The sequence below is a fragment of the Guyanagaster necrorhizus genome, assembly GCF_019112545.1.
Source record: "Guyanagaster necrorhizus MCA 3950 unplaced genomic scaffold BT62scaffold_49, whole genome shotgun sequence".
Classification (NCBI taxonomy): Eukaryota; Fungi; Basidiomycota; class Agaricomycetes; order Agaricales; family Physalacriaceae; genus Guyanagaster; species Guyanagaster necrorhizus.
Genome location: NW_025064928.1, coordinates 140,665 through 153,439, shown reverse-complemented (window position 1 = coordinate 153,439; position 12,775 = coordinate 140,665). Strand labels below are relative to the sequence as shown.

Genomic DNA, 12,775 nt, shown 5'->3' with positions numbered 1-12,775 from the left:
CACTGCGCCGGCCTCCTTGTATTTCTGCCATCGTTCGATTGTATTTGACTTTGCGAAAATTTTGGCCCTACTGACTATTGAATATTGAGGTGCTATCAGTCTTGGAGTCGACAGGACTGTGTCATCAGTTCTCAGCACAAGGCGATATTGTACCCAGTCTTGTCCTGCGAGATAGAAATGCTCGGAGAAAGCACTGGTCTGTGTCGACAGCACCTGACTGGACTTTAATTTCCCCAATTATATATCGTCCTTTGGAAGGGTATAGCGGATAATACTAGTACAGCAGCGACGTTAGTGTCGTGTATATTAGATAAAAATAAAATGAAGCAACCCAGATCAACCCTAGGTGGACAACTTTCTATCGTAGCGCTTCAGTAGCAATCTGTCAACCCAACCGCCCTTGGGGAAGGCCTTATCCCACTGGTTGTGCAAGTGTAGTCCAAACACATTCCCTAGGACCTTGTCCAATGGACCTCCCTCCTCCATTCCAAGTCCCATCGTCCACTTGCCTTTGGCGTCGTCCGCCACGAACGGATCAGGTAGCCGATTATCCAACCTACATGACCTCCCATCGCTGAAACAGAACGGAAGGACCTTGAAGGGAGGTATGGAGCCCACGACTAATCGACGCCATAACTTGAAGTAAAGCGTGGACCCCCAGTCAGTAGAATCAGCACGAGGCGTGGTTCCAGTGGCCATGATATGGAACGCTTCACAGACGTAGGGTGAGTGCTGACGGAAGCGCATGAGGGCACCATTGAATGGCTGGTATACTTTGTCTGTTGGGCATATATAAGAAGAGATAGGATCAAAAAAAGATGTTACGCGCCATAACAGTCCCACTGAGTGACGAACTCGTGTTCAAGTAGGGGATCGAGGTCTCGCGTAAGTAACGAGTCCATATCGATCCATACACCGCCGTAATTCCAAAGCAGGAGCAGGCGAATGAGGTCGCCATCAACCCACGCTTTCTCGTCTTTACGACGCAACAAGTCGCTGCCATCTAACTCTGTTCCTACCGCCAAAGCAGGGATATCGACGAATTTGAGAGCAAAGGCGTCGGGGTAACGCTTCACATACCCGGCCAAGATGTCGTTGGCAGAGAGGTCACCGTTCGACCATAAGATAAGGCGCGAGGTGTGGATGTTTTGGGTGGCGAAGAAGGATTTGAGCATGTATTCCTGCCGAGGCCCAAAGGCAGCAAGGTCCACACGCCAATAGGTGTGGTACTGGATTCGCTCGTCGCCGGGTATAGGGACGTCAGGTGTGCGTGTACTGCCGTCACTGCGTATGGTCCCAGCGAGGTCATAACAATCCAAACCCATCCTCAGCTGCAGTCCGGCCTGCACCTCTGTCTTCTTTGGCCCATATACCGCCTCGGATACGTTGTACTTTGGGCTGACCCTGGATGGATCGAAACATCCAGAGAGTGGTTCGGTGGGCAATATTTCTTGGTGGACCCAGTCCCTGGAATAGAAGGCGAGCTCTATGTGAGTTTCATAGTGGTAGAATCCGTAGAGAAGGGTGAATAAGGAGGTGGAGAAGATAAACAGGGCGACGAAGCGCAGTCGGCGGATAGACAATTTTGCAGACATGATGGGTCGTGGTCTGTGCTCGAAGAAATAATCAGATTGGTGGAAGGTTGATGGCGATGCTCGACGCCTTGATGAGGATTCAACATGGTAATAGTACGGCAGTTGTTCTTCACTGCCGCCGTTCATGACAAGGGAGAGCTTGCCGGCTCGATCAAATCTGCCGCAGCTTGGCTTTGACGATGAAAGCCATCAGAGGTAATTTTACTTTTTACTTGTGTATACAGTTAGTTGCCAGCTCGTACTTATCTCATTTTAGGCGTGCTTCTGACTTGGTTGGTCGACTAGACACTGGCCTTTTCAGTTTCTTGACCATCTTTTCTACCAGTGATGCAGCGGTCAAGCAAATTCTGCTGGCTATGAATGAAAGACAGACGTTCATCATAGAAGACCTCGATGACAACCATCTCCTCATAAAACAGGAAATGGAGTACTATGTCAGGAAGGAGTTGGAAGCGGAGGCAAGTCGACGCTATTTACTCAATTCATTCAAGCTTACGGTTTTGTGCAGCTGGAGAAGAATACGTATAGTCTGGAGGCTTGAGTTGTGACGCCACAGGTTCTTACCAAGACCAAACATTGCCGATTTTCGATGCAGGGAGTTTTATTTTACGTCAGTTCCGCTGTGATTCGAGGGTGGTTCTGAAATAAAATACAAGTTGGAGCTGGAGCCTTCGTTCTTTCATTTCATTGAGCTGTAAGACATTTCCGTTCCCGCTGAAGACGGACCGGAAGCTTTGCAACACAGTACTTCTGCCCGAGGAGTTGGAAAAGGGAGGCCATGGAAGTATGGAACCGGCGTAAGTTTTCATTTCGGTCCGGCTTCCGTACCTAGAAGCTCTTTCCGCTGCTACTACTACTAGTCACTAGTACCGCAAAGATTCTCTTCTTGCGTAGACTCTCGCTTCATACTCGCTGTCGGCCTGATCCATTTATTTTGGGCTCGAGCATGCCTCTTCCATCAGAAATCAAACCGTCGATAACGTGCGTCTATCCCCAATTCTGTTTGGTTGGCTCCTGTCTCAACATACACCCGGATACCCATCGTATTTTTGAAATGACCGCTTCGAATCCCCATTGACTTAAAATTCCGTTGGCATTTGCCGAATCGCGTCTCTCTTAGTACACCCACGGTGAAGCCTGTACGCCCGTTGTCTACGGTTGCAAAGATGGGTTGGTATTCTATTCCCTCCGGCCCCCATATACTGATCATGCGAGGACAGAACCTGTCTTAAAGTCACCGATACCTGCCGGAACACTAACTGCCATTGAGAGGTCTAAGCAACTTGCTGCTTGGACTGCTGTTGACCAGCACATCAAGCCGGAACACCGGGTATGTGAGCATAGGCGCTTCGTCGTGTTGTGACTCACCATTGTGTCCTAGGTAATTGGGATTGGATCAGGTTCGCTATCAGATACAGGTTGCTAAACCACATACGATTCATCATCCAGGATCTACCGTTCCATATGTTGTCGAGCGGATTGTCTTGCAAGGATACGAAGCAAACAAGGATCGTGTTTTCATTCCTACCGGTAGGTGTATATTTGTTTCAAGAATCTTCTACTAATTTCAGGTGGACCCAGGCTTCCAATCCAAGGAATTGATCATATCCTCTGGTTTGGGCTTGGGAGATGTTGATCAATACCCGACTATCGACGTAACGATAGATGGGGCTGACGAGTGAGCGACAGCAGCTATTTCTATTGAGCGCATAAGGACTCATTGTGATACAAGGGTCGATCTTGAGCTCAACTGCATCAAGGGTGGAGGTGCTTGTCATCTACGAGAAAAGGTCTTGGCCGAGGCTGCGCTCACGTTCGTTTCGTTTCATATCTGTCTCCTCGCGCTCATTGAACCCGTTACAGCTTCATCCTTGTTGCCGACTACCGCAAGAATGTAGATTATCTTTGCACGAATGTAAGTCCTTCCGGACCCGGCACAATTTCGTAGAGGGCTTCGTAGGCGCGAAATTGCGCGAGGTGCTTTCCGAGTCATCCTTCTGGCCGAGCCAAAAGTATGATAGACGGCGCGTACTTGTGGATATGCCTTTCGTTAGGACAATGCTGGTGCTTGAGCGATGGATATTCTTTTCTTCACAGCTTTAAACCCCGAGCTCATCGAATCTTGCTAACTGAGTTGTGCGTCTAGTTCAAGCCTGGTGTTCCTATTGAGGTGGTACCTTTCGCGTACGCCAAGGTCTTGCGCAATCTGCACGAAAGTCTGCGGTCACCAAACGCGACACTGAGAATGGCTGTCGCGAAAGGTATGCTCCCTCGTGTGATTGACAGTTCTGTGATTTGACCAAGACGTATAGCGGGGCCTGTAGTGACGGATAACGGTAACTTTGTCATAGATGCACCATTTTCAAGAGAGGATATGACGGATCCGTACGCGGTTGCGTACAGTTTTCTCCGTCATATGTACAATTGTCTCATCGTGTGATAGATAATGGCTCGCATCAAGATGCTTACCGGGGTTGTTGAAGTAGGGTTATTCTGCCATATGGCAAAGGCGGCATACTTCGGTAATCAGGTATGTTTCAGGTCCGCTTTACTTGAAATCTTTTCTGATATTCATCGTGATCAGGATGGAAGCGTCACGGCGAAATGGGTCGGGGGTAAGGTTGAGCAGATTCCTGCTTGCCAGTGAGTTATTAGGCACCATACAGATTGTTTGCAGAGCAGAGAAGTACTAGAGCTAAATGTATATCTATCTAAACACCATGAGAACTCAAATTAACAGTACATTTGATCAATGCCGGCGTCTTCATGGGTGACCTTCCAAGTTGGAGCAACCGAGGGAAAAGAGCCCCCTATTCACCTTCCCACGTGCCTGATCTTGTCTGAACATCGAAAATTTCGGAATCGTGACTCATAGGACAGCTAACCTTCCTTTCCTTTACTCAAAACTGGACGGCAATTAGACGCTGTCTACAGCTACCCTTCTTTCTTCTTCATTATAATGTCGAATTCTGGGGCCGACGTCTTCAAAGTCTCTATCCTCGGGAAGGAATCCATCTATTGTGGTTTCCATCTCGTCCCATACATTGTCCACACCGTCATCAGCACTCTGCCGTCGTCGAATTATGTTCTTATCACCGACACCAACGTTGCCAAGTGGCATCTGGATGTCTTCGAGGAGGAGTTTGACGCCCGAGCTTCCGCGGCAACACCCAACGGGTCCAAACCCAATGGCGCGGCGCTTAACGGCGACGGGACGGCGAAACCTCAGAACTTTCGATTCTTTACCTATGTGATCGCCCCTGGGGAGACGTCAAAGAGCAGGGAAGGCAAGGCCGACATAGAGGATTTTTTATTGGCCAATAGATGCACCAGGGATACTGTTATTTTAGCTTTAGGCGGTGGAGTGATTGGAGATCTTGCTGGATTCGTGGCTGCCACTTTGTGCGTATAGTAATCCTGTTTCTGTTTGTTATGGTCTAACCAACATGGGCTCCAGTATGCGTGGAGTTCGCTATGTTCAGATCCCTACGACGTTGCTAGCTATGGTTGATTCCAGTGTTGGCGGCAAGACCGCAATTGATACTCCCCTTGGCAAAAACTTGATTGGAGCCTTTTGGCAACCTGAATATATCTTCATTGATGCTGCGTTTTTGGAGACACTTCCCCCTAGAGAGTTCTCCAATGGTATGGCTGAAGTCGTCAAGGTTCGCGTCCAGTGTACTACTGCCATGACATTTGAAGCATTGACTTGTCCATCAGACTGCGGCTATTTGGGATGCCGATGAATTCGCGTCGCTTGAATCTCGGTCGACCGAAATTTTCGCGGCCCTTCAGTCTTCTTCAGCAGCAACCCATGCCGGTCGTACCATGGCTACTCGTTCAGATTCTCAGAAGCTTCTACTCTCCGTTATAGTTGGTTCTATATCTGTCAAGGCACACATCGTGACTATCGATCCTACGGAAACTGGCCTCAGGAATTTAGTCAATTTTGGGCATACTATCGGACATGCCATTGAGGCAGTACTTACTCCAACTATTCTTCATGGAGAGTGTGTTAGCGTCGGCATGGTATTGGAGGCCGAACTTTCGCGGCAGATGGGGATCCTAAGCCAAGTGGGCGTCGGGAGGCTAACGAGGTGTTTAAAGGCCTACAATCTGCCAGTATCGCTCAGTGACCCACGTATTGGAAACCTTCCCGAAGCGAAAGGGCTGACAGTTGAAAGGCTGTTGGATATCATGCGTGTCGACAAGAAGAATAAGGGCGACGAGAAGAAGGTTGTCATTTTGTCTCATATCGGGAGGACGTGGGAGGACAAGGCAACCGGTGTGAGGGATGAGGTCATCAGGAAAGTATTAGCTGAGAAGGTTATGGTTGTCCCAGGCAGGCCCCGCTATGATACTATTAAAATGTCGACTCCGGGTTCGAAGAGCATATCGAACAGGGCGCTCGTTCTGGCTGCGCTTGGGAGTGGAACCTGTAGACTGAAAAACTTGCTCCATTCAGACGATACGCAAGTCATGATGGCAGCCCTAATGGACTTGCAGGTTTGTTCTCAGTTCGTTTGACTTGATACTCATGCTTACTCGTGTGTCAGGGAGCTAAATTCTCGTGGGAAGGCGGAGGGGAGACTCTTGTCGTTGGAGGCGGTTCTGGGACACTGTCTCTGCCTCCGAAAGGCAAGGAGATCTACTTGGGCAATGCTGGAACCGCGGCTCGCTTCCTCACCACCGTTTGCACTTTGGTCAGCAAACCATCTTCTACGGATGATGCATCTGCAACTGTCATTACGGGCAATGCCCGCATGAAGCAGCGTCCCATCGGTCCGTTGGTGTCCGCTCTCAAGACTAACGGTAGCGAGATTGAGTGTCTCGAAACACCTGGCTGCCTACCTTTGTCCATCCCCCCCATTGGATTGAAAGGAGGCGATATTTATTTGGCCGCAAGCGTGTCCAGTCAATACGTGTCCTCAATCCTCTTATGCGCCCCTTATGCCGAGGAGAAGGTCATTCTGCACCTTACTGGTGGGCAAGTAATTTCACAGCCGTACATTGACATGACAGTTGCCATGATGAGGTCTTTTGGAATTGACGTCACTAGACGGAGGGATGAGGCAACGGGTTGTCTGTTGGACATCTACGATATACCAAAGGGAGTCTATAGAAATCCTCCGGAGTACAGCATTGAATCTGATGCCAGCTCTGCGACGTATCCTCTAGCCATTGCAGCTATAACGGGGACGACTTGTACGATCGAGAATATTGGATCCAAGTCGCTGCAAGGTGACGCGCAGTTTGCCGTGAATGTCTTGGAGAAGATGGGATGCGAGGTTGTGCAGACTGATTTGGAGACTACGGTGAAGGGGCCTGCCGTTGGAGGGCTGAAGGCTCTTGGAGAGATTGATATGGAAATGATGACTGATGCCTTCTTAACGGCCTCGGTATTGGCTGCCTGCGCTCCGGGTAATACCAAAATCAGAGGAATTGCGAATCAGCGGGTCAAGGAGTGCAATCGTATAAAGGCCATGATGGATGAACTTGGCAAGTCTTTCTTGACATTTTATATGAATTGAGGCTGATTTCTCATTTTACAGCGAAGTTCGGTGTTCCGACGAGCGAACTCGACGATGGGTTGGAGATTATCGGAAAGCCTGTATCAGAGCTTAGGACGGGCGCTAGCGTACACTGTTATGATGATCACCGCATCGCGATGGCTTTCAGTGTCCTTGGTTGTGTCATTAAAGGAACCGTGATTGAGGAAAAACGTTGTGTCGAGAAGACCTGGCCGAACTGGTGGGATGATCTAGAGAACAAGGTACGTATTTATCATGGCTACTGGTCTTTACCTGTAACAAGTCCTATATAGATCGGCTTATCCGTCAAAGGTGTTGAAACATCTACCCCTGCAGCCGCGATCGCCTCAGCCAGTGGAACCACCGATCACACATCGTCCGCTTCCATTATCCTGATCGGGATGCGCGGTTCGGGAAAAAGTTTCGTTGGTGATCTAGCGGCGTCGGTCCTATCCTGGAAGTGCATCGATGCCGACCATTATTTTGAAGAGAAGCACAATATGGGCGTCCGCAAGTTCGTGCACGATCATGGCTGGCCGGCATTCCGTCTAGAGGAGGGTGTGATACTCAAGGAGTTGTTGGCTCAGAATTCTGAGCGACATGTCATCAGTCTTGGTGGCGGCGTCGTTGAGTCTCCGCAGTGTCGGGAGATGTTGAAGGACTATGCAAAGTCGAAGGGTCCGGTGGTGCATATCATGAGGCAGATCGAAGAGGTTGTCAAATACCTTGGAGTTGAAGGGGCTCGTCCTGCATATGGAGAGCCGATTATGGAGGTTTTCAATCGCCGGGAGCCTTGGTTCAAGGAGTGCTGCAGCCATCACTTTGTGAACAACGTTGGGTCGTTACTGGGAGATGATGTCTCGCCTATGGCAAGGAAGCGAACTAGCGATGAGGTCGCTCGATTCTTTGGACATATCACTGGTATCAAGCCTAACTTTTGTGCGAACTTGGCTCCAGGGAAGCGATCCTACTTCCTCTGCCTTACATACCCCGATCTTACACCTGCGCTGTCACGCATTGAGGACTTGACGGTGGGCGTCGACGCTTTGGAATTGAGAGCTGATTTACTTCGGTCTCCATTGGACTTTGGATCGATTGGACAGTATATCCCTTCGGAGACTTATGTCGCTGAGCAAATCGCGGCGCTTCGTCGATCGACAACTCTGCCTATCTTGTTCACAGTCAGAACGCTGTCGCAGGGAGGTGCATTCCCGGATACGGCCGAGGACGAAATATTTGAGCTGTTGCATTTGGCGTTACGCGTTGGCATCGAGTATGTGGACGTTGAAATCTCCCTGGCGCAGAAGAGGATCCAAGAATTGATTGCAAAGAAGGGTGCATCGAAGATTATTGCCTCTTGGCATGATATGAGCGGGACAATGAAGTGGAATGGTCCAGAGGTCAAGGAGAAGTACGATTTGGCAAAGAAGTTGGGTGGTGATATCATCAAGATTGTTGGGCAGGCAGAAACACTGCAGGACAATTTTGATCTTTTCAACTTTGCTCAGCGGATGAACAGCGTACCTAATGCTAAGCCTTTCTTGGCTATCAATATGGGCGCTAACGGGCAAATTTCTCGCATTCTGAACACTACTTTTACGCCGGTGACGCATCCTCTTCTTCCCAGTAAGGCCGCTCCGGGACAGCTTTCGTTCGTGCAAATACAAAAGGCACTTCATCTGATGGGTCAGATGCGCGCTCGTCGTTTCTTCCTCTTCGGTTGTCCAATTTCGCACTCCATGTCCCCCACGCTTCACAACACCGCATTTGAACTACTCGGATTACCACATGTGTACGGGCTGCTGGAAACGCCAGTGGTTGGCGAAGAGATAAAGGCTACGCTTGCCGCACCGGACTTTGGTGGCGCTTCTGTGACAATTCCGCACAAACTTGATATCATACCCCTTCTTGACAAGCTTTCGCCTGCAGCCGAGTTGATCGGTGCTGTAAACACGGTTGTTCCTATTCGTGAAGGTCCGGATACGGTCCTGTACGGCGATAATACGGATTGGATAGGGATTCGAAGCTGCATCAGTTCACACATTGCAATTGGTGGCATACACTCTGCGCTGGTGATTGGCGCGGGAGGTACAGCGCGAGCAGCTGTTTTCGCGCTCTCGTGCCTCGGAGCAAAACGGATCTATCTCTTTAACCGTACTCACAGCAAGGCCACAGCGTTGGCGCGAGTGTTCCCTGGTGTCGACATCCATGTACTGGATAAACTCGGGCACTGGCCAGAAGGAAACGTACCGCCCAACGTGATTGTGTCCACTGTTCCGGCTACTGAGACTACGACTGCACACGAACCCAGTCATCTCAACTTGCCCGACAGATTATTTGACTTTAGAGATGGGCCGGCGGTAGTCATTGACATGGCTTACAAGCCTATCGAAACCCCTCTTTTACTACTCGCCAAAGCGACCGTCAAGAACTGGGCCGCCGTTCCTGGCGTGGAGGCATTATTGGAGCAAGGATTCGGTCAGTTTGAAATGTGGACGGGACGACGCTGCCCTAAAACTACTGTCTCTGCAAAGGTATGGGAGGCATACCTCCGACCGTAAGAAAAAGTAGTAGACGAATCGTGAAATTTAATTTTCGGTATGGGTCCAAATGTAAAAGCGGAAGCGGGACAGGAACTAAACGGAATCATATGATGCCGGAAACGGACGGACACCGTGTTTGACAGGGCATCCCGAAAAGGCATATCACTGACTCGGAAGAGCCACCGCGGCTACACATATATGACGACAAAACCAGACAAAACAATGCATTATTTTACTTTTACTTTCTCTCTGTTTCTCTTCCATCGTCGCATCCCCCTTCTGAAGTGCTCTCACTTCGTCGCGGTTCCTATTCAACGTCAACGATGCAGGTCGCTCGCACTCAATGTCAGTAGGCCGGCCCAGAGCGCGACAGTCATTTGATCTTTCCTTTTTCCCCCAGTTGCCAGGTCATTGGGTCTTTCCCGTTCTAGAGCTCTCAGACTCTCTCCCGAACCGATTCGTTTCCCTCGCCGGGCTTTGTCGACAACTCAGTCTAGAAGCAACGAACAGGTGCACTTGCTTTTTTTTGCTTTTTCCAAGTCATCTGCTCATCGCCTGCAGGAGCCGTCGACGTCAACACCTCCGCTGACCGCCAAATCCACGAAATGGCGCACTTTTCTGCAGGGCCTCGGTAGGGCAACTATTGTGGCTTTGGTTGTCGGTTCTGGATCGTTCTACTACATAACCCAAAAGGACAAGAATCCTGGCGCTCAACTTCCTTTTGACCCTGAGAAAAAGACCATTGTCGTATTGGGAAGTGGATGGGGTGCTACCAGTCTGTTGAAAACGGTAGACACGGCCGATTACAACGTGGTGAGTATCGCCATTATCGCCATTGACATTGTGCTTGTCTTACAGGCACACAGGTTGTTATCAGTCCCAAAAACTTTTTCCTCTTCACCCCTCTTCTACCCAGCGTTGCTGTTGGAACCCTCACCTCGCGAGCCATTCTCCAGCCAACGCGCTATGTCACACGGCACAAGGCACGCGAAGTGACCGTCATCGAAGCGGAAGCCCGTGAAGTCGATGTAAGTTGTCATCCCCCTGACCCCATATATTTCCCCTTACCCGATCGTGTCGTAGCCACACAAGAAAACCGTCACCTTCACTGGTACGTACTGCGTTCATCTCTCCATCTGGGACTCAAATAGACATCTCAATATTCTCAGATGACCAGGGCAAATCGTCTAAAACAATTCCCTATGATTATCTCATCTATGCCGTCGGGGCGGAGGTCCAGACGTTCGGCACTCCCGGAGTTCAGGAGAAGGCTTGCTTCATGAAAGAGATCCAAGATGCCGAGAAGGTCAGTTTCACCCATAGTTCTTTCGGCTTCCGTCGTTCATGAGTTTATATCCAGATGCAAAAGAAGGTTATGGAATGTACGTTGGCTTTTTTGTCTAGCTGTGACTGCACCATCTAAGATTTTCATCAGGTATCGAGACTGCAGCGTTCCCCGGTCAACCTGCAGAAGAAGTAGAACGGCTGCTCCATATGGTACCGCTCTTTTTCTGAAAGCCCAATACATTTCTCTGACTGATTGACCGTCTTTCTCAATTGAAGGTTGTTGTCGGTGGTGGTCCCACTGGTATAGAACTCAGGTTCGTATGGCATAGCTCTTAATTGACATCTGGACTTAATATCTATTTGATAGCGGTGAAATTCACGATTTCCTCGAAGTGAGCCACATCTGCCGCGGATTCTACGCTCGTGCTCATGATAATCATAGGATGACTTGAAATCATGGTACCCTGAACTTGCCGGCAAAGTTCGCATCACTCTCGTCGAGGCTCTCCCATCTGTCTTGCCTATGTTCAGCAAACAACTCATCGATTACACGGAATCGACATTCAAGGAGAGTAAGATTAACATCATGACGAAGACGATGGTTAAAGAGGTACTGTGCAACACCGCCTCTTATACAGTTGTATTCTAATCACAGCTCTGTAGGTTAAGGATAAGTCCGTCGTTCTCCAGATGCCTGACAAGAGCATTGCCGAGATTCCCTGCGGGATTGTTGTTTGGGCCGCTGTACGTGATGTCCCCCCAATTTCGTTTTATTTCTCCTCCTCATCGTTTCTGGTAGGGTAACAAGGGTAGGAAGATAACACAAGATTTAATGGCCAAGCTTCCCGCGACGCAGACCAACCGTCGGGGTATTTCCGTAGATGGTTGGTCTCCATATTCCCTAAGCGTCACAGGTATCTTATCAATTCACAGAACATTTACGAATGAGCGGAACCGACGGAAGCATTTTCGCTATCGGAGACTGCACTTCTACGTCCTACGCGCCAACTGCCCAGGTCGCGTCTCAACAAGGTGCTTACCTTGCGCGAATTTTGGCACAGATAGCCAAGAAAGACGCCTTGGAAGCCAAGCTGAAGAACTTGCAGGCAAAGGTTAACCAGGTCGAGGATGAGGTTGAAGCAAAAGGATTTGTGGGCGAGATAGAGACTGTCAAGAAGCAAATTGACATGGTCAAATTGAGGCCCTTCCATTATTCTCACCAGGGCAGTCTGGCGTAAGTGAACAACCAGTTCATCTCCTGTTGTGAGCTGACCGCGGTATAGGTACATCGGATCCGATAAAGCAATCGCCGATCTGCCATTCTTGAACGGAAACGTTTGTGGTGCTCTGCGTTTTGGTTCCGTTTACTGATCAACCTGTTGTACAGATCGCCAGCGGTGGTGTCGCGACGTTTTTGTTCTGGCGTAGCGCGTATCTAAGCACGCTGTTCTCCCTCCGCAACCGCACCCTTGTCGCCAACGACTGGATATTAACGAAGTTGTTTGGCCGGTATGGTTCTCTCCATTCTGAATTCCGTCTGAAATTGACTGGATCTATTCGTAGTGACGTCAGCCGGGATTGATAACGAATTTATAGATGAATGATTTTTATTTTTTTTCATTGGTCGTTAGAGGAAGCTTAACATGACCTTAGTTCTACGAGTGGATTATCGTAGCATTCTTAGAGCACTTTATACCTTTCCTTAATTTTTTGACGGCATTTCAGGATATTATTCTTCCCAGTTCCTGTGGTTTTTTTCTTGATTTGTTTTTTTTGTATATCGTATTAGAGATGGCTTCGTCCTAGATCTGTCCTTTAT

General features: G+C 49.2%; 4 protein-coding genes across 4 annotated transcripts; 3 read left to right on the top strand and 1 right to left on the bottom strand.

Moving 5' to 3' along the window:
• Positions 1-342: 342 nt before the first annotated feature.
• BT62DRAFT_983123 (glycosyltransferase family 32 protein) lies at positions 343-1,595 on the bottom strand (the record flags this gene model as incomplete). The annotated part of the gene is made up of 2 exons (XM_043189749.1): positions 343-779; positions 830-1,595. 2 exons carry the CDS (start codon positions 1,593-1,595, stop codon positions 343-345), a joined length of 1,203 nt encoding a protein of 400 aa, XP_043033961.1.
• A 1,137-nt stretch (positions 1,596-2,732) lies between these two features.
• Positions 2,733-4,311, top strand: BT62DRAFT_937994 (ribose-5-phosphate isomerase). Its single transcript, XM_043187441.1, has 11 exons — positions 2,733-2,765; positions 2,816-2,925; positions 2,977-2,995; positions 3,045-3,125; positions 3,177-3,273; positions 3,328-3,408; positions 3,459-3,510; positions 3,742-3,856; positions 3,908-3,987; positions 4,039-4,125; positions 4,180-4,311. The coding sequence occupies exons 1-11, from the start codon at positions 2,762-2,764 to the stop codon at positions 4,240-4,242; spliced, it is 789 nt and encodes a 262-aa protein (XP_043033960.1). The 5' UTR covers positions 2,733-2,761; the 3' UTR covers positions 4,243-4,311.
• A 96-nt stretch (positions 4,312-4,407) lies between these two features.
• Positions 4,408-9,840, top strand: BT62DRAFT_584149 (Shikimate dehydrogenase). The gene is made up of 6 exons (XM_043181514.1): positions 4,408-4,997; positions 5,053-5,260; positions 5,316-6,101; positions 6,152-7,094; positions 7,148-7,368; positions 7,420-9,840. Exons 1-6 carry the CDS (start codon positions 4,555-4,557, stop codon positions 9,685-9,687), a joined length of 4,869 nt encoding a protein of 1,622 aa, XP_043033959.1. The 5' UTR covers positions 4,408-4,554; the 3' UTR covers positions 9,688-9,840.
• Positions 9,841-9,874: 34 nt separating this feature from the next.
• Positions 9,875-12,674, top strand: BT62DRAFT_975850 (FAD/NAD(P)-binding domain-containing protein). The gene is made up of 17 exons (XM_043189208.1): positions 9,875-10,014; positions 10,070-10,179; positions 10,231-10,482; positions 10,536-10,697; positions 10,753-10,780; positions 10,839-10,975; positions 11,030-11,051; positions 11,105-11,166; positions 11,233-11,270; positions 11,324-11,348; positions 11,399-11,566; positions 11,620-11,700; positions 11,756-11,840; positions 11,890-12,190; positions 12,240-12,291; positions 12,344-12,465; positions 12,520-12,674. Exons 1-17 carry the CDS (start codon positions 9,993-9,995, stop codon positions 12,536-12,538), a joined length of 1,686 nt encoding a protein of 561 aa, XP_043033958.1. The 5' UTR covers positions 9,875-9,992; the 3' UTR covers positions 12,539-12,674.
• Positions 12,675-12,775: the final 101 nt, after the last annotated feature.